The sequence below is a fragment of the Botryllus schlosseri genome, chromosome 9 (assembly GCF_051294905.1).
Source record: "Botryllus schlosseri isolate E-star chromosome 9, Bs_hap1, whole genome shotgun sequence".
In the NCBI taxonomy this organism is placed as follows: domain Eukaryota; kingdom Metazoa; phylum Chordata; class Ascidiacea; order Stolidobranchia; family Styelidae; genus Botryllus; species Botryllus schlosseri.
Genome location: NC_137244.1, coordinates 16,940,999 through 16,959,933, shown reverse-complemented (window position 1 = coordinate 16,959,933; position 18,935 = coordinate 16,940,999). Strand labels below are relative to the sequence as shown.

Here is an 18,935-nt window from a genome sequence, read left to right as displayed (position 1 = left end):
CCACCTCTGGTCTTCGAGCAAAGCTTGGCTAGTGTGACGTCATAACTCATTTTCAAATCCGCTAGTGGGCGCTAAAGAGTGTCCGGAATTTGGGTTGCGGAAATATGGTAACCCTAATTTATAACCTCTCTCAGCCTCGAGTGTCAGATTTACCTGTAGATCTGGGGCACGTAATTCATAATTATAGCATCTGGTATGTTGTTAATTACTTTATTGTATGTTGTTAATTCGCGACCTCCAGTCTGTTGTATAATCAAAAGATATTGTACTCGCCCAAACGCAGCAGACTAAAAGAATATCTTTCGTGAGACGCACACACAAATTGTCATGGCTTTATTCCTTTGTCGATGCGCCGGGTGGCATTTGCATTGTGGGCCCAGATTGGAAGGACAGGAGTTATAAATTATTTCACAACGAAAAGTCTGGTACGAAATCTGTTATCCATCATGCACAATTGCACAATGGACAATGGACATTCTTGAAAAATTTTGCTCACAATTCCCAACCGTAAGTGGAGGGAAAGAGCGAAAGACTATCCAGTATCCATACATGTTTTTGACACAGCTGGATACGACTTTACCATACTAGACCAGTCATTGTAAATAAGCAAAAAACGAATCATGTATAGCAAGAAGACACTCCTTGTAGAACTAAGCCGAGATCTGCGGTTGAATACGCAGTAGCACTCATCACCGCGCCTGTGGTAAACAGAAATTCACTGCATTTAAGGTGGATGGGGCAAGTAACGTGACACAGCAATATAAAAGAATATTGGATTAAGCCTTAATAAACGCTGCATATTGCAAGCTTAAACTTTTTCTCGCTTGCCAAAGAAACGTTAAAAGCGCTGCCGAATAAAATTGCTACAGTGCCAGGGAAATGAAGTTTTTCACGTATCTCCGAAAATTCTCTCGTGTACCCCGGTTTGACAACCTCTAATATTGACTATCTTTTTACCCTGTCATTCATGTAGGCTATATTTAAAAAAAAACGAATATTGCACTCGGTTACTGTGGTCCTAATAATTGCAATTCGCATCATTCATCTCTGACAGATACACCCGTATCTGCTGTATCCCCACATCAGTTGATCGAAACAGGTTGCTTGGGCTTCAACAGAGGTCTGCTTTCATCCTCATCGCTTCTGGCTTCTTCGTCTTCATGGTTATTTGTCGCGGAGGAGATTGAGTCGTGTGCAGTTCGGCTCTGGATTGGTTTGAGTTTTTTATAAGAGAGAGCGGACATAACAGTGAGCATGAGTATTAGCAAAAAATCTACAAAACCCATGATAGGCAATCCAGTTCTGGTGACTAATGAGGACGCCCAAATTGGCCCTAGAATCTGACCAAAGCCCATCGCCACAATACGGATACCCTGATTGAATGCTTGCGTCTCACGACTGGTAACTTTCGAAAATAATGCTGCGTGAGGGACCCATACAAAAGGTACGCTCGTCGTCAGCATCACTACGGTAATCATGAATATCGGTAGCACCCAAATAGGTGTGGTGGAGTAGTCTACCATATAATATGCGAAGGTGTATGTCGTCATTGTCGCATAGCATACAACCATTCCTATGCAACCGCACATCATCATCGATCGATCGGAGTACTTCTTGCTCAATTTACCTAAAACCATAAAAGATATAACCACAACGGCCGCCGCCCCACAAAATAAGTAGCTGTTTTGAAGACTGTTCCAATTAAAAAATAACAGCGTCATTGGAGTACAAGCAGTCTCAAGGCCCGTCTGAGCGAACATTACCATGAATGTGGCTGTGAGACAGACAATTACTTCCTCTCTTAGAAACTCCTTCACAAAAGTTTTAGGCTCGTGATTCCCAAAAATGGATATTGTACGAGCGCGACGTCTATTATTGTCTCCCGGTGATATCTCACTATATTGAGTAATTGAAGTTTGCGATTTCTTCTCCACATCTCTGTATAACACAAGTAGAATGATCGTGTGCAGGAGCCATATCACTGCCATCAACAAGCCAGGTGACGTGAATTCGTTAACAGTAACTCGACCGATTTTAAAGTCAAGGCTATGAAGGAATAGATTGAATGCAGGTCCAACAATAAGTCCGATTTGTCGCAAGGACATAAACAACGAAAACACAGCCGTTCTTTCGTCTTCTCGCGTCGTTCGACTAATCATACCGAAAATCGATGATGCCACTCCAGATCCAATTCCCGCGATCAGTCTAGCTCCGAGTACCACGTACTTGTTCCAGCTCACAACGTACAGAAGATTCCCGACTATTTCGAACCCGTTTCCAATGATAACGCAAAGCTTGGTAGATTTCGTCTTGTCGGTGATTTTTCCGTAAATGGGTGCCGCGATAAGTCCAGAGAAACTGAATGAGGACATGACTATTCCCAAAAACGCCTGTTCCGCATCGAACGTCTTCAGGTATCCATTCAATGTCGGCAAAATGACAGCGTATTCAACACCGCTCAGGAAGAAAAACAGCCCCATGCAGATGTTCCTAATAATAGTTTGCCGGGCCATTTTCCTGCTATGATAAGTAATGTCTCAAACGAGCTTGGACATCGCTGCAAAGCCTGACTGCTACTTTTGACGTTTGTCTATTCAGTATGCGCCTACGCCTGGATCAGCAATTCAAGTCGATACCGTTCGTTATATAAAGGCAGCCTTTTTGTTTAGCCAGAGACGGTCTATGTTTGTTTAGATCACGCAAATGTAAACATTACGAGACGGTACCGTGGTAGTCGTTAAACTCATAAAAGTATAGATTATAGTGCGATTGGCTAATTGGGCAATAATATATATCAGTGGTCGGGAACCTATGGCTCGCGAGCCATATATGGCTCTTTTGGGCATAAGATATGTCTCTTTTCCAAATATTAATTTTTGTACTGAATTGATCAATATTGCAGTGACAGAATGATTATTCTCGTGGCAGTATAAACATGTCTTTGAGAGGAAAAGAAAATGCCGTCATCAGGTGTATGGGCTAGGACACCCTCTTTTCAAAATCCTCAAATTTTATATCACTCGCTAATTCTATGTACCCTACTCGAAATCTTGGATTGTGCGATGCGTTGATTAATCAAAGGACATTGCAGACATGGCGACGCCAATATCACAACGCAGTTTTCAGATACACATTGTCTTCCTGATCTACGGCGCGAAATGAACTGTCGTGGACCTGACATTCACAATTACATATTCGAATTACAAACAACGCCATACCTGCAGTTCTTGATTGGTAAGTAGTTCCGTAAATCCGGCCACAAAATGTATGCGTGTAGCGCAGCGTTATGGTACCGCCGAATACTTTGAGAATTGAGAAGTCGATCAGTATTTAGGTTTTCGTAGTCAGTGTGACAGTTACATTCGATTAATATCAGTTATAATAAGGGCAAGTTTTTGCAGCTTTTCCATGAAATGGCAAAGTGACAAATTTGATAGCTCTAAGGGAACTAGGTTATACAACGGAACGGAACCTTTCGAGTATCTCATACTCTAATAATTTAACAAATATTATAATTGCAAGTTTTTACCCATTTTTTGCATTTACTCAACATTTTAATGTCGTCGTCAATTCATTCCTTTATCAATAAATCAATATCAATAATCTTCAGATTATATTTTCATCTGGCCAAGACATACACACAATGTACAATGCGATATACAAGACACGCAATGCGATGTAATGAACAGATAGGGGGATGCCGAGCGACCAACCAACCAACCAGTTGGGATATCTTAAACTTGTATCCACCTCGAGCTAGTGCCTGATGTCACGCAGTCTTCTTCGATGTTATTCTTTCTTCGTCGGCCCTTTTAGAAGCTATTTCGTGCTCTTTTTTTATCGGGTATTTTTTCTGGGCTTTTTTTTGTCGCCGTAAGAACAGCGACACGGGGTACGAGGAGCCCAGAATAACCTCCTACGGCGGGAATCGCATCCGGGCCGCCTGCGTAGATCCCGTTGACGCTCACCACGCTACGCTACGCAATAATCGGAAGAGCGCAGTACAGAGTAACATCTTTTTCCTAACCCGGTCTGTTTAATGTGCAATGTGCATGTATCTATAGATAGATATACCTTGGAAGTTTAGATAGATATGAACATTTGTTCAATGTGCGTGTATGTTATGAACGGAATAGGGCGAACTGAGTACGTAAATGAGGCATGTCCACACATTTTTGATGCGCTCTGAAAACGGAATAAAACACTGAGGCCAGAGTGTACTCGTACGCATACTGGTAGACAGGACGACTATTACGGTTCGGGGGTGAATAATTTCGATGAAGCCACGGATCCATTTGGACGCAGCGACCATATGATGCCACAAGGACTAAGTGAAAACATTCGTGTGACTCTTTAGGGGGGGGGGTGCATTTCGGTCGATGATACCTGCTGTAAAGGCGATATATTCTGCAGAAATCGAAAAGCGACATCTTCGAAAATAAAACTTGATTGGTCACATGAATTTAAAAAATATTTTCCGCATATACTTCATTTATTTAACATCAAAATCCAGCCAAGTATAAGGAAATAGTGTAGGCATGTATTCTAGTTCACCAAGCGCAACTTGTCGGGCGATAGTTTGACAGCCGGAGTAGGATATTTCTGGAATACGGATATCGATCGGACGAAAATAAGAATGACTCGCAGCCAGGTCTTGTAAGTAAACTACATGAAAAATTCAGGCACCCTTGCAAAATTAGGATTTCTATAAATGTAAACAATAGCAATCAATTCCCTGTGAACGGTAAAATAAGCGCACGTATGTCTTACTACCGACCACTATATCGGTTACTAGTACCGCCAACTCATCTAGCCTACATATTTTGATTGCGTCTTTTCCTACTTAACATGTTACTGCAAGCCAGAACCATTGAAATCACGTTTAGCCAATTATCGCTTATAATATTATGCTCTGCATTCTAATAATGCATCTAACGGGCATGGGATCGAATGACGACGAGAACTTAGATATGAGGATTGAGGATATGGGCAGATCTAGATCAAACATTATACCATGACTAATGACCATGAATCGAATGGTGGCAGAACATGATACGCCGATCTAAAAATCAAGGTCAGTAGTATATTAAACTAATGCATGTGAAGTGGCAATCACATGCTTCACCAAGGCTAGACGGCTTTAGTCACGCTTTAATTGACAGATAAACATTGATTTCAAATGCGATAACGTAATGGTATTCCAATTCTTGTGTCGAATCGGACTACAGCACAAATTTCCGATATCTCATACGACCGACTCCATGTTTCAATACATTCAATGATGCGGCGGATCAACGACACAGCAACTAAACGCATGATCGACTCAAGTTTGTTTCTCATAGTTTGTTTGTTTCTTAGCTTCTGAGTTTGTTTCTCTTTGTTAGGTTTATGCGGAAAGACTCTTCAAATATGGAGCGTGCTTTTTATCGACCAGTACTGGACAATGTGGACATGCGATGTAGACAGAATAGCAATAATACCCGTGATATTAGTCATAATGTGGTTATGAAAGACCGTTAAGTGACTTAATTGTGTCAAATATCCGTAGCAGATAAGCTAGAATTGCTCTCATCTCGGCATATTCCACTCATATCCAAGCCTTTTCAGCAACAATTAGCACCATGTGGCCCCAATCATTCGTCCTCCTGACAATTGCAACATCATATTTCAATAAGTTTCGAAAAAGACAAAACTATTGATATTCATAAACGACCGCAAGAAAATTTCGGCCGAATTGAAACAGAATGTAAGAAGTACATCACCACACACAGCAAATCACATCCCACCACGAATTCAAATGAAATTGGAATAGGACCTTATGATACAAATACATTTCCCATATTTCGTTAGAGACGCCTTAACCTACCTGATTGACAAGAACTATCGCATGTCGGCTTATAGATCTGAGGGGCCGATCCATGAACAAACTCGAACGGCTTACATTCATGTTCTCTATGCGCACGAGGATGTCATAGATTTGTAGGATTAGGTGACATAACTGTGGAGCAGATTTCTAATCTATATTTTAAACGTGCCTATAAACATGATCGTTATTGGTTATTCTCACATGTTTTAATTCCCAATAAAGCCTTCCAGGTTAAATATAGTATTTGTATCGTTTTTTTATAATTCGTATAGGGATCAAATATTTTATTATTTTTGTATGCGCCTTCTAACTGATTTCTCTGTATACGTGAGTGATCTGAGAATGGCCTGATAATTCCAGTAAGTTGGTATAAGATCAGGTTTATCTCGGAATGTCAATCAAAGAGGTAAACAAATACCAATACTACTTTGAGGTAGTGACGCTTATCACGCGAAGCTTATAAAACCTTTAGCAAATAAGAGACACCTAAAACCGGCTACGAGTTGTATTCTTTTGACTTTAGAGAGTATATTTTTCCGGCCAGTGCCTGAATAAGGCAATCACAATTCTGTTAGCAATCACTTTTAGACGTAAAATATTGCCACCCGCGAATCAACACTTAAAAATAGCGTGGTGCGCAATGCGGGTAGACCAGGTATTGAGCATTCGAAATTATACCAAACATATAATGTATGTATACTGAACGTGCCTTTACAGATTCCACATCACACATCCCGTGACAATATGCTAAGGCCTTTAGATTATTCACCAATTGAATCGAATGAAAATAGTTATTATTATATTTAAAAGCAATTTTAGTGACGCATATAACAACTATACGGTCTTTTTTGCGTCACGACATAACAGTTGCTAATCGAATCGATATTGCGGTAAGTAAATACAGTCAACTAAACATTTAGTACTGTCTCTTTGTCTTCGTAAGGAATTCCCACGGCAAAGGTAATATTTAATCAGTAGTTATTATATTTTCCATGGTGAAGGGTACTCTCAACTCCAGTACGGCAGCTCTAAACTGGCATCTTTCGTTGGCGTACTTTGCACACTCGATAATAACGTGCTCTGCAGTTTCTTCAACATGGCATGTGGTACAATCAGGGGTATCGGAGCATCCAATTTTGCTAAGATGAGAGTTGATTGGTCGATTAGTACTTAGTTTACATGTGTGCCCCGTCCAACCCTTCAAATTTGTGTACCCCAACCGACCCAATAATTTGCATTGACACGCTTAAGCAATTACTTAAACGCGCCTTCGTGTTATACGTCACGTGCCGCGATATTTACTATAACAGCTAGAGATTTTGTCAATATGCTCAGAAGATCTCACCTGCCTTTCTCCCACAATCCCGGCACTATATCAATACGGCGATTTGCCGAATCCAGGGCAATGCCAGATCACTTCATATCAAGACCGTGATCTTGTTACCAATGTATTTGATATTTGTTTTATAGCTATTGATAGCTGCATCTTTTGAGAAACGAATTTGTCAAGTTGATTTGAAGTGTATGTCAACGGGATTGTCACTTGAATATTTTGCCTAGACCTGAGCGTGGTATTGGAGCTAAGGAACGCGTGTCGAAATATGTTCGGTATTGCTCAATCTTGTGTTGAGTTTTACGGTCTTTAACTATGACGTCATAACTACATACAGGGCATCGTTTAACAAATAGCTCACGTCGTCCAGAACGTCCTGTTGATACGACTAGGTCCCTGATTGCCATCCAACATCCACTCACCGACAGGAAATAAATTTGTAAATGCGTGTATCGGTATGAAGAAAATTGTCGATATTTCAAGTTAATGAATAATTTAAACGAGATCCCAATATAAATGTCATTTTTTTACGTTTCGAATATGCCTAATTGCCTATGTTTCTGCACATCTGGCATGTCTATTGTATATGGATATGCCATTCAACAGATTGATGTGCCGAAGGTTTATTCTGTCATATGATCGATGTTCGTGGCTAACCCGGAAAAACTTGAGAAAAAATAGGAATAATATGCCGTCAATACATCGGTTGTTCTATCGCCATTAACTTGGGCATCACTTGGTCGACATCAGAAGGAAATCGCATTATTTGGAAGTGGGGCGTCAACTGGACATCATGTAACACGACTAAATAGGCACATTGCAATGTTATTGACCATTGGTCACCAACGCGATGCTCGCGGGCGCCAGGTTGCTCGCCAGGAGCAAATGAGTCGCTCACGGTCGCAGGAGCAAATATTCAAATCAGAGCTTTCTTAGTCGAAGTGGAGAAGAGAGAGAGAGAGAAATATTTATTGATTCTAACAACCGTAAAGAAAATAACATTGAGGCATGAAATAATAACAAGATACTTAACGGTGTAGGACAGGATGTCATCGATATGACTCTGGGTAGGGTCAACTATAGTTTGATCACACCCTGCATTCAATAATCAGTAATCACAGATTTTCTTTATAAATTTGTTTGCAGTGGGTTGAATTATTTAATTCAGCATAGCATAAAATATATAGACGGGTTCCATATATTAACAGCAGTTAAACATGGGTCAGCCGACCCTAATGAACATGCGAACGATCGGGGCGGGTTGCTCGTCTTCGCCTGAGCGCGGGTTAACGGGGATTTAGTTAATATCCCCAAGCCTTGACGCGGAGATTGGCGCTTCGGCACGCAGTGCGCCGACGCAACTGAACTCAGAGCCTCTGGTACGGGTTCCGTATAAAGACTAGAGAGTTATCTGATATTGGTAAGGAGCGGAAAACCTGTCCAGTACTCCTAATGTGTAACTGACGAAAGACAACATATTGCGGATAACTGCAGGAGTAGCTGGTAGCCATTATCATTAAATCGGTACCCAAGAAGTAGCTCTTGCTTTCAAAAATGTTGGTGACCCCTGTAGACTAAGCATTGCCTGGTTTTGAACCCAGGTGCTTACCGTCATATATCCATTATCCAATAATATCGAAAGAGCATTTTTATACCAATGTTTCATCTGTCAAGTTCAGCTCAAGTTCGCCAGGAGATTTATGGGTTCGATCAGGTTGGGTCCTAGCAATGGGGCCTGATTCCGTCGTTGTTACGGCAGGATGGGATCACGTGCTAGGGATATATCGGAGTCGAGTATTAGCCAGCAAATCAGAGCGGATATTCGAGGACCTCACATAAACAACTTCATGCATAGAAATATAATGGAATTATGAGCATATGAGCTACAAAAGGAGTGCATGCTCCTGTGCGCGTTGCACGCGTTTTGTAACAATGTTCGGTATTTCTTGCGCCAACCTATATTGGTGCATCAAATCTGATTCAACTTATTGACTTTTCTTTTCTTCTCAAATGTGGTACCATGTTATCTGTCTGGTATAATGACGTTCGCAATTGTAGGCTGACTTTTACCAGTTCTATGCCAATGGGTCCTTCGCATCTGTCGTAAGCATCGTTGCCTTCAACTGTTCACTTTAAAGACACACGACTTCGAAGGTTAACTTAGAGGCACTTCTGCGGTCGGATGTGATGAAAATAACTGGGATTATCCGGTCATGGAGCTTTAAGGGTTTACCCAATACGACAGTGGGCAGTTGCCAATATCTATATGCGATGTAACGCAACCGAACAATATACGCTGACATGCCTCGGGATTAACTTGGCGGCGGAGCCTTTAGATTTTCGCATCGTCTTCGTCTTTTTCAATATCATTTAATGTCGTAAACGTCGTTGTCATTCGAAATACAATTCTAGCGGTCGAGGCCTAACCCGCAGAACGCACGATTTGTCAGTATCATCTTTCGTGTCTATAATAGAGCTTTCGTTTCGTCGGAAGCTCCACATAATATCGTCGAGGATTTTCGTTTCCACGCGACCGCCGTGCCTGTGCATGACACCAAATCCCGGCAATATTTGCTTTTAATTACGGCGTTGATGCATAAAATCCCTAACTGCCTCATCTCAGTTCCCCTAATGCAGCAAGTGGTTTCAATAATGGAGCTCGATACGTTGTACAGTTGAAAGTGTTCACGAGCATTTGACCGTTGCACTGATTTCGGGCCGACCGGTACCACCCAGCTGCGTACAACGTATAACCTATATTCTTCTCCATTCTTTTGCATTTGAATGTGAAGTGTAGTTATGATAACTTCTCGTCCGATGACTGAGAGTTTGATTGAGGACATTGTCATTGATTGGGATTTGTTTTGCATCGAAACCCATTCTACACCAGATATCCTCCAGACATTTGTTGACGACATGCAGGATCGTAACATAACTTATCTTTACTATAGGTGATAGAAATTACCGAAAACGGTATCGGCGTGAATAGATCACTAGCGTGTGCTCCGTATTTACTGGAACATACTTCGAAACGTCCCGCTACCTTGAAACGACCTGATCGGTCGAAAATATGGTGTGAACATCAGTTTATCAATCGTGTCCCTTTTCCTTCTCCCCCGAAACATGCTGAAAATCCTTCCATCACAAAATGATGTCGGACGTCAGAATGCGTTCTGTACTATGGAGATAACATTATATACGGGATTAACGTGATAACGTCACAGTTAAGCTGCCAAATGACAATATCAGACATTTTATCATTATTCTGTCTCATTACTTCACAGTGCACAGTGAACACACACGAAATGTCAATTAAATGTGAATATAAACCCGTTTCCGACATTCAACTGAAAGGGTGAATATACTTCGTACATTGCATATAGTCTCGTCTTGGTCCCAGGCGAGATCAGAAATCAGAAGCATTCATTACTTGGATCTTGTCTACGATGTGTTATTTTCGAATATTAATGTTTTGTCACTGTCACGTATTTCTAGACGTCTGGGTTATATTTGTCACTGCCGTTGAGGGTCTAAGTCGCTATATAACGCTCAACAGATCACGAGTGTGGACGGTCAATCGGTCATATTCTCTTGGATATATATCGGCAAATTTCTGGTTATTAGGGCTGGGAAAAATCGAGTACCTGAGTGATTCGATTCTGAATCACGTAAGATGCTTCGAGTCAATTCGAGTAATCGAGTATCGCTCATAATGACGTCATAACAGAATGGAATATGTCAAAGTTCAAACATGTGCCTTTTATGCGATCACAAAGAATATAATGCATGTTATCCGTCACATTAAAGATATTTTGGTATTTTTTCGACCATACCGATTTCATTCCACTTGGTGACAATGTTGTGGGATGATCATGACTTCGGAAATATGCCATTTTCTTTAACGTTCGTAGCTTTATGTTTCGTATGCTACGATACGGTCAATCAAGGTTTCAAGGCTTCGACAGTGAAAATTAGTATCGAAACTATAATTCTGGTTGATATATTAACTTTCAGTGGCGAGGAGCGTATAATTTCAGTGCTCGAAAAATTCGTCTTTTACTACTCGACTCGAATCATCAAAATTAATACTCGATTCAGATTCGAGTACTCGAATCACTGTGGCCAGCCTAGTTATTTCATGCGAATCTTTGATTCAACTTGCGGGTCGCTATTGTGTGTATGGTACGAAGTGAACACATGTAACTTACAAACTCAATACTTAGTGAGAAGGCCCATATAAACATATTTATGTGCACTGTCGTGGACAAATATTCATTTCTCGATAGGGATCAACTGACAATAAATGAATAACTATTTGTATTGTGCGAGGATAAGAACCTAACCGGTGTAGAATCACTCAAACGCCTGTTGAAATTAGGTTTGAAAAACGTTGCCTCGCGCAAGGACATATCCCCTCTGGAAACGATCAAGGCTACGATGCGCACGGCTAGAATTACATCATGCAACAGTCGTCCGAGCACATCACAGAGTGAGATAACTCAAGCAGTTGGATAAGATCGGTGGATTATGTCATTCCGTCGACCGACCTTTGTGCTTTCATGCTTACAGACAACATCATAAGCGTTGGCCTCGCAGACGATATAATGGTGTACATAACCATTAGATGCGGGAGAAAACAGTTTTTAATAGTAATTAGCTGTTTAGAAAACAAAAGTAAATTGCCTACGAGAATATCTTCCTTGCGCCATATGGAAGAATTTGAAGCGCACGTTTCTACATTGATGTCGATCAGTCGTGCCAGTGACGTTAAACGACCATATTATGCTCAATTTCCTAAAATTAAGCTATATAAATTCCGTGTCGAATAACAGTTCCTAGACGACGGCTTTCTGTCGGAAGTTAACCAATAATTACAATTATTCATTCCATCGTTATAAAACCCGTGGAGTCCTTTTCCGCATAAAATATTTGTAAAGTATCCCAAATTTTCAGAGTCGCAGAGTGCTGTCACCGAGAGAAAGGAGTCGCGAATTCAGCGCATCGAGGAACTGAAGTTCTCCAAAATTACACAAGTTGTTGTTATTGTTGTTCGGTCATTTATTCGATCCCGACTGTTACGATCATTCACAGGCGTATGTGATTAATGATTATATGATCATTTCCAATACAAAACCAGTCCATACATAACACGGCCATTCGGCAAAATTTAGACATCATATTGCCAGAGCCTGATCGGTATCAGAATATATTAGCCGAAAGAGATATCGCCGATATAACATTTTTGTCGATAAACCGATATATTCTGCTTATATTGGAATGTGACATATTTCAAGTATTAGAACTTTTAGTTGGTAGAAGTTATTTGAAAAGTATTGATCATATAAACTGCATATATTTACTATAAAGAGATGACATGATTGGACACGTAGATACCGCCGATAACAATATTTCAACGGCGGACGTATCGGCTAGGGTTACCATATACGTCCTCTTTTAAGAGGATTTGTCCTCTTTTTGAGAGGTTGTGCCCTTTTTTGAGAATTTCCGGTAAATATAGGGCAAAACTCGACTGAGACACAGTATATCAGCACTGAAGTAACGCTGCGGCGGCTATATCAGCTGAGCCGAAAAGCTGACCTTTTTTTGGCCACCAACGGATGATGTGGAAGAAAAGCTGTGATTCGGGAGTTGAGCTGGAAAGTTGACCTTTATTTTTTAGTCAACCGACCACGATGTGGGATAAATTTACCGATTTTCCAGGATTTACCTCCGTTATCACCAGTCTGAAAATTTTGAAAAATAGTCCTCTTTTCAGATTTCCAAAATATGCTAACCCTAGAATCGGCTGGGATCTAATTATGACTTCGTGTACTGCATAAGTACACACTACACAGCTTGGGCGTCAGTGCATTAACAGAACAAAACGTCATGGAATTTGAGATTGCTTGCTGTAGCCAATAGAATACTGACTGAGACTGAGAAGATGATTGTTACTAGCAACCAGCTATTATGAATTGAATGAAGGAGTTAATAGGAAATTCAATAAAAGAGCTGAAAAAACGTGGTGTGGGAAGTTTAAAAAGCTCAAAATGACATTTTGAAACGACAATTGAGGCAAAAAATGCTGGAAACATGTTTTATCAAGGTATAATGTATAGTAAATATCAAAAAATCGGCCCAACTAAATTTTTGTTACATGGTGTAATTAAGACTCGTGAATAAACTTGATTACTACAACGTCCGCGCCAATATTCTGATTTGTTATAGTGCCATGTTTCTCTTTACAACACTTATCCCTAACGCCACTGCTATTTGGTAAAGACATCGAGGAAAGAGCATCGAGATTCATCGAATAAACTCATTTTTACCGCCGACTTCAGCATGCTCTTAATTGCCATCATGGCAGCTTTGACATTATAATATCGTTATGAACAATCATTAATTTATTCAATGTAAGTATCGTTTGGCTGAAGCTAGCTGAGGCTCCCATCTAATCAATACATACTAGTATGGTCGTCAATTCCTAAATTATTTCTTGACTTGTCACGCACATGGCGATTATCGAAATGCTCATTAAGCCTGAGATTTGCATTTGCCAATCAACCCGTTCAATATACGCAAGTAACAAAGTAACTTATTACTAGGGCGATTTTTTTTTGACCTAAAAAACGGAAGATTTTGACCTAAAAAATGTAAATTTTGACTTTTTTTGACCTAAAAAAACTGAAATTTGACCAAATTTTGACCTCACGTATGCAAATTAGGTGTTTTCGCACATAATGTTAAAATTGTACTACTTATCTTCATTTCCGGTTGGAACTGTCTGTCCTTACAAAGTAGATTGGCCTGAAAGAACGTTTTTGGCTCAAAAACTGACAAATTTTTACATGAAAAAACTAGTATTTTAACGAAATCTGGCCCTATGAAGAATTGCAGTAGTTACACTACGTATTATGGTGGGATAATTAAAATTTGTTGTAGTACAACGAAAGATACTTTCCTACATTCTCGGGTAGAAAGTGTTTGTTTTGTTTGTTTGTTTTGTGGTAGGCTATTCATGGTGTTTGTCAACTACTATGGTCATTTACACCAGGCCGATATTCTTCATTATTTTCCGTAACTGCCAACATATAGCACGGCCCACCTCTAGGCTTTTTTGTAAGACACCGCTTACGCGGATGAGGTGGCGAGGAGGAGCCTAGGTAAACCTCCAACACTTAGCTATCGGAATTATGAAGTCGACCTCGGTCGGAATCGAGCCCACACCCATTGGTGTTGCAGCCCCGGATTATACCACTGCGCTATATCGGGTAGAAAGTGTCTGTTCTTACTAAGTAGCTTGTCGAGAATGGAGAAATAACGTTCAACAGCAGCAGTTGTTAGCTGACAACACTGAAGTTGTGTGCACATTGCTTGCTGGTGATGCACCGTGTTGCTTCATTCTGACAATGTTGTCTGTATCACAATTTTTCAGCTTGCGCTTCTTGATGTAAAAACCATGCAATGCCCAAGCAGTCTTGCTTCAGTTAGGATATTGCGGTACGTTGACCATAAAACCATGTATCTATTTGTTTCATTTGACCGTTTATGATTCACAATGAGCAGACGATGGGCCGTTTACAACGGTAGGCCTATAAAGTAGGCTACAGGCTGTAAATTATCAAATGATAAGTTCACAGACAGCGCAAAATCTACGATACAAACTAAATGTAGAGGTCAAAAAATGTTTGATTTTGTAAACAATTTTGACAAATTTTGACCTAACGCTACAATTTTGACCTAATTTTGACTTTTTTTGACATGTCAAAAAAAAATCGCCCTACTTATTACCAATTTTTCACAAATATGCCTAAATATAGAGCATAATTTCACACATGCCGTATATCCAAGAGATACAATGGTACATGTACACCCCGAGTTAATATCCCTTGTCATCCCCGAAGGGTATATTGCTCAAGGACTATAGCACCACGTCAAGTCTCGATTGCGACACATGTTTTTTCGGTCGAATTAGGTGAAATTGACTGTTTCCACGACGCCTGTCACATGTATTGGAAGAAAGTTCATAATATTCAATGTTTCACAACATGTTACCCTGTGAGGGATTCGAGAAGATGATCATAAATATATTGTTTGTTACGGATATGAGCTAGCAAATAGGCCTATTTAAAGTTTATGGTGTGTAGTGTATAGTTGATAGACAAACATAATGACAGCTTCATCGGTCTATACTGGGCGGTCACTGCCCTCATTTGTATTCTATAAAGATTAGACCATAATATGCCAGATCAGCATGAGTATGTGCGATGCATAAGAATCCACATTGGGCAATCGAAGGAGATGATCTGGATTGACGGAAGAGTCCACGAAAAGGTTCATGCTTTAACCTACTTAATCACAACCCCCGGGGCCCCGCCACCCCTTAATTAGTTCCCCAAGCGACGGAAAGGGCTATTTCCTCTTTCTTCCTGATGCAATACGTGGTTCGCTAAATGCTTGACCGCGACCTTGTATGTATGAGACTTTTGAGAGAAAGTCCTACTACTGTTGTCAGCTATTGCTTACCCGGGAAGTGATGCTTTTACTTTTATAATTAGTTTACTCTCATTGTAACAAATAAAGAATGGTAAATATTATATCAAAAATTACATCCCATTAAAAGTCTTTTGCATACGGCGTCGCAGTCTCGACGCCTGCTTTTCTAGTAGCGATTGAAGCTTTGCATCACAAACATCATAAATCGATGTCAGCGTGAAATCACTATTACAGCCCAAATAACCTAACTGACACTTGACAACAGATGTGCGCGTTGAATGATCGCATATGTAATTGTAGATAGGGATAATTCGTGTTGTTATCCTCGGAATCACTTCAAATGCTGACCGAAATTATTTAATATCTACCACTAGATATCATTTGAGAAATTATTGGGTAAGGTCATATTGACTTGACAAAGACTCCTAAATGTGGTCCCGATCAATCCCCTGTCGAATGTCGAGAAATATTTCGACGATGCATAGTTTGGTAAGCATTTAGCATTGATCTCAAATTGATGAGCATTGACAAATGTTAAGCCAATGAAACAATGAGTAATGAATGAATGTCTCGTGCGCTGATTGAAGGCATCGTTATTTCTTTGACTTAATTGCATGGTAGGTACTGTTATCAGAGTTATTTTGTCACATAGTCAAAGTCATGTTGGCTGCTGACTTCGCGATTGGAATTACACTACGCCGGGTATGCCGGTATCTGAACAATATCTTATATAGGTGTCTCGAAATATTGAAATAATTGACAGTGTATGTAGAACAGATCCAGTTGACTATCCCGTTTTATTTAAGTAGGCTATATAATTTAATAATTCATACACACTTGCTCTGAAATCTGTCAACACCAAATATACGCTGTAACAGAGTTCAAAAACAAAGTGTTGCAACATTTACATTGCCGGCAAAGAAATGTTAACCGTTTGCTTATAGTGATCGATAGGTCAAGGCATGTTTACTCGTATTGATTAAAATACCTTATCGCTCGATATCTGTTTATATTTCCGATTCAATCCGTTCAACCGAAGTTTGTTTGCGCCTCAACCACGGAAATTTACAATTCAAAATACCACTCCTGTAAACCGAAAGAATTGATTTCTGTGCGTGGAAGACATCCCGTTCTCCCAAGACCACACCGTGATTGACGTGACAAAAAGTCATTGTATAACAATACTCCCCAACCGGTAGTTAGCTATACATTTCACATTGCTAGTCTCGACCATAAATTGAATTCTACTTGAAGCGAATGAGTCATTACCGGGAATAGTCTGGAAACAATGGCGGTTTGGGGGATTTATGCATTTTTCTGCACTGAAACACAAAAGACGACTTGAGTATAAAGCAGAGGTGGTCAAAGTAGTCAAGGAAGCTACTCAAGTAGAAGTAGAAGTAGCGACGGAAAAATCTACTCAAGTACAAGTAGAAGTACTTCTTCTATAAGCAACCTGAAACTACTTGAAGTAGAAGTAGAATTGACCGAATTTAAATCTACTCAAGTAAGTAAGTAAGTAGTTTGAAAACAGTCTTAATTCGATCGCATGGACTGTCAAGAGCTGCAAATTGAGCTATGCGGAACGTGCAAAGAGCTTGATTCGTATTGATGCATCCCATGAGATATCAATTTTCGATAGAATGAGCATTCTTTCGCATCATGGGATGCAAATTATAATATTGATATGAAAATGCGATACTAAGCTTTTGTTTAGTAGAATACTGCGTTTTAAAGAACATCATGTCATGGCGCCCGACCCCATATTATATGGCCCTAAGTTTAGGCGAAGAGCAATACAGAGAAGTTGTATCGGATACGGTTTCAACACTTTGCGCGATTAGTATACGTTAATAACAAATATTGTTGATCGTAAAATTTATACTTAGTGTAACTTTATTTTCGGAAAATAGAGGCATTACTACAGTTGCGTTTATGCTTCAATATATGTTCTGAAGACAAAAGAACTGAACGTATTTAGAACTCAAAGTATGATACTCGGAATTGAATGTGAAATACAAATACCACTTCTAAAAAGCGGAATATATATTTCATGTCTTTTGTCCGTAAAGCTTCAAAGGTGATCTGCTAAATCAGGTGTAGCGTTCAAAAATGCCAGATTTTCCAGATTTTCCAGATTAAGATATGATACGTAATTTCTATATTGAAAAACGGTAGTTTCAAACGTTATGGTGGGCCTTATTTACTGTGATGAAATATGTGATATGGGCGACGATGCGGTGTGAACGGAACCAAGCAATCCGGTACCTAAATTATAATCACTGATACTTTCGTGACAGCATATTTTTCACTCCATAACTACTGTGCGCGAAGCGCAACAACATTTCTGGGCTTTACTTGAGTTTTATCAATATTAAATGTTGGTACTTCGTGAAAACAGCCCCGAAATTCCTCAGGCTATCTTCCGTATTAGGGGATTAAACTACTTCTACTTGACAAACTGAAAATAGCGAAAAGTAAGTAAGTGGATCACAAAATATTACGAAGTAGAAGTAGAAGTAGAGAAAATCAGATCTACTTGAGTAAGTACCAGAAGTAGAGGAAAACTACTTGAGTACTTCTAAAAAGTAGAAGTACTTCGTTACTGACCACCTCTGGTATAAAGCCGCAGAATAATAAAATCTTGACCCATTGCCACAATTTCCCACCTAAATATGATGCCTGCAGGTACAGTATCGCTCCATAAGTCATACCTTCGTGTGTTACAATACATCTTCTGATCACTGCAATATGATAGGCTATTGTGATACAAAATCGCATTGGGTCGTAAGCAATAATAATGTAAAATGGCATCATAGAATAGGTATAGACCGATGTTAGCCTTCGTATATGAAGATAAAGACAAATGAGGATATATCGTCGAAGCGCGAAACCTCATCAATGATTTATGAGACTCGCAGCAGCTGTACAAGTTTTGATGAGGCTTGAAATTTACCGCATGTATAACTGATTACGACGCGGACTTTTGCCCCTGATCTTGGCGGTCATTGAACGTTTCGCCGGCTCCAAACGTCACAATCTGACGGGGAAATGTTGACAAGAAATTCGAGTTGGCCATCTCACGATACATGTCAGGGGGAGATGATGAAGTGAATAACTTTTTCGTCATAGCTGACTCTGTAGAGGTTTTTTTTATCAGTGATAGTCAAGGCACGATCTGACGAGACAAAATTGAGCGATGAAACCCAGCTCGTCATCTCATTGCCGAACTTTCTTCTC

General features: G+C 40.0%; 1 protein-coding gene and 1 long non-coding RNA gene across 2 annotated transcripts in view; both read right to left on the bottom strand.

Moving 5' to 3' along the window:
• The window catches only part of LOC145446194 (uncharacterized), a 239,069-nt gene that overhangs the window by 70,885 nt on the left and 149,249 nt on the right, over window positions 1-18,935 (bottom strand). The window lies entirely within an intron of this gene.
• On the bottom strand, window positions 951-2,853 carry LOC145446856 (major facilitator superfamily domain-containing protein 8-like). The gene has a single exon (XM_080325229.1). The coding sequence runs from the start codon at window positions 2,511-2,513 to the stop codon at window positions 1,083-1,085; it is 1,431 nt and encodes a 476-aa protein (XP_080181355.1). The 5' UTR covers window positions 2,514-2,853; the 3' UTR covers window positions 951-1,082.

Excerpts from the sequence above, each read along its gene's own strand:
- LOC145446856 (XM_080325229.1), bottom strand. The coding sequence starts at position 2,513 with ATGGCCCGGCAAACTATTATTAGGAACATCTGCATGGGGCTGTTTTTC.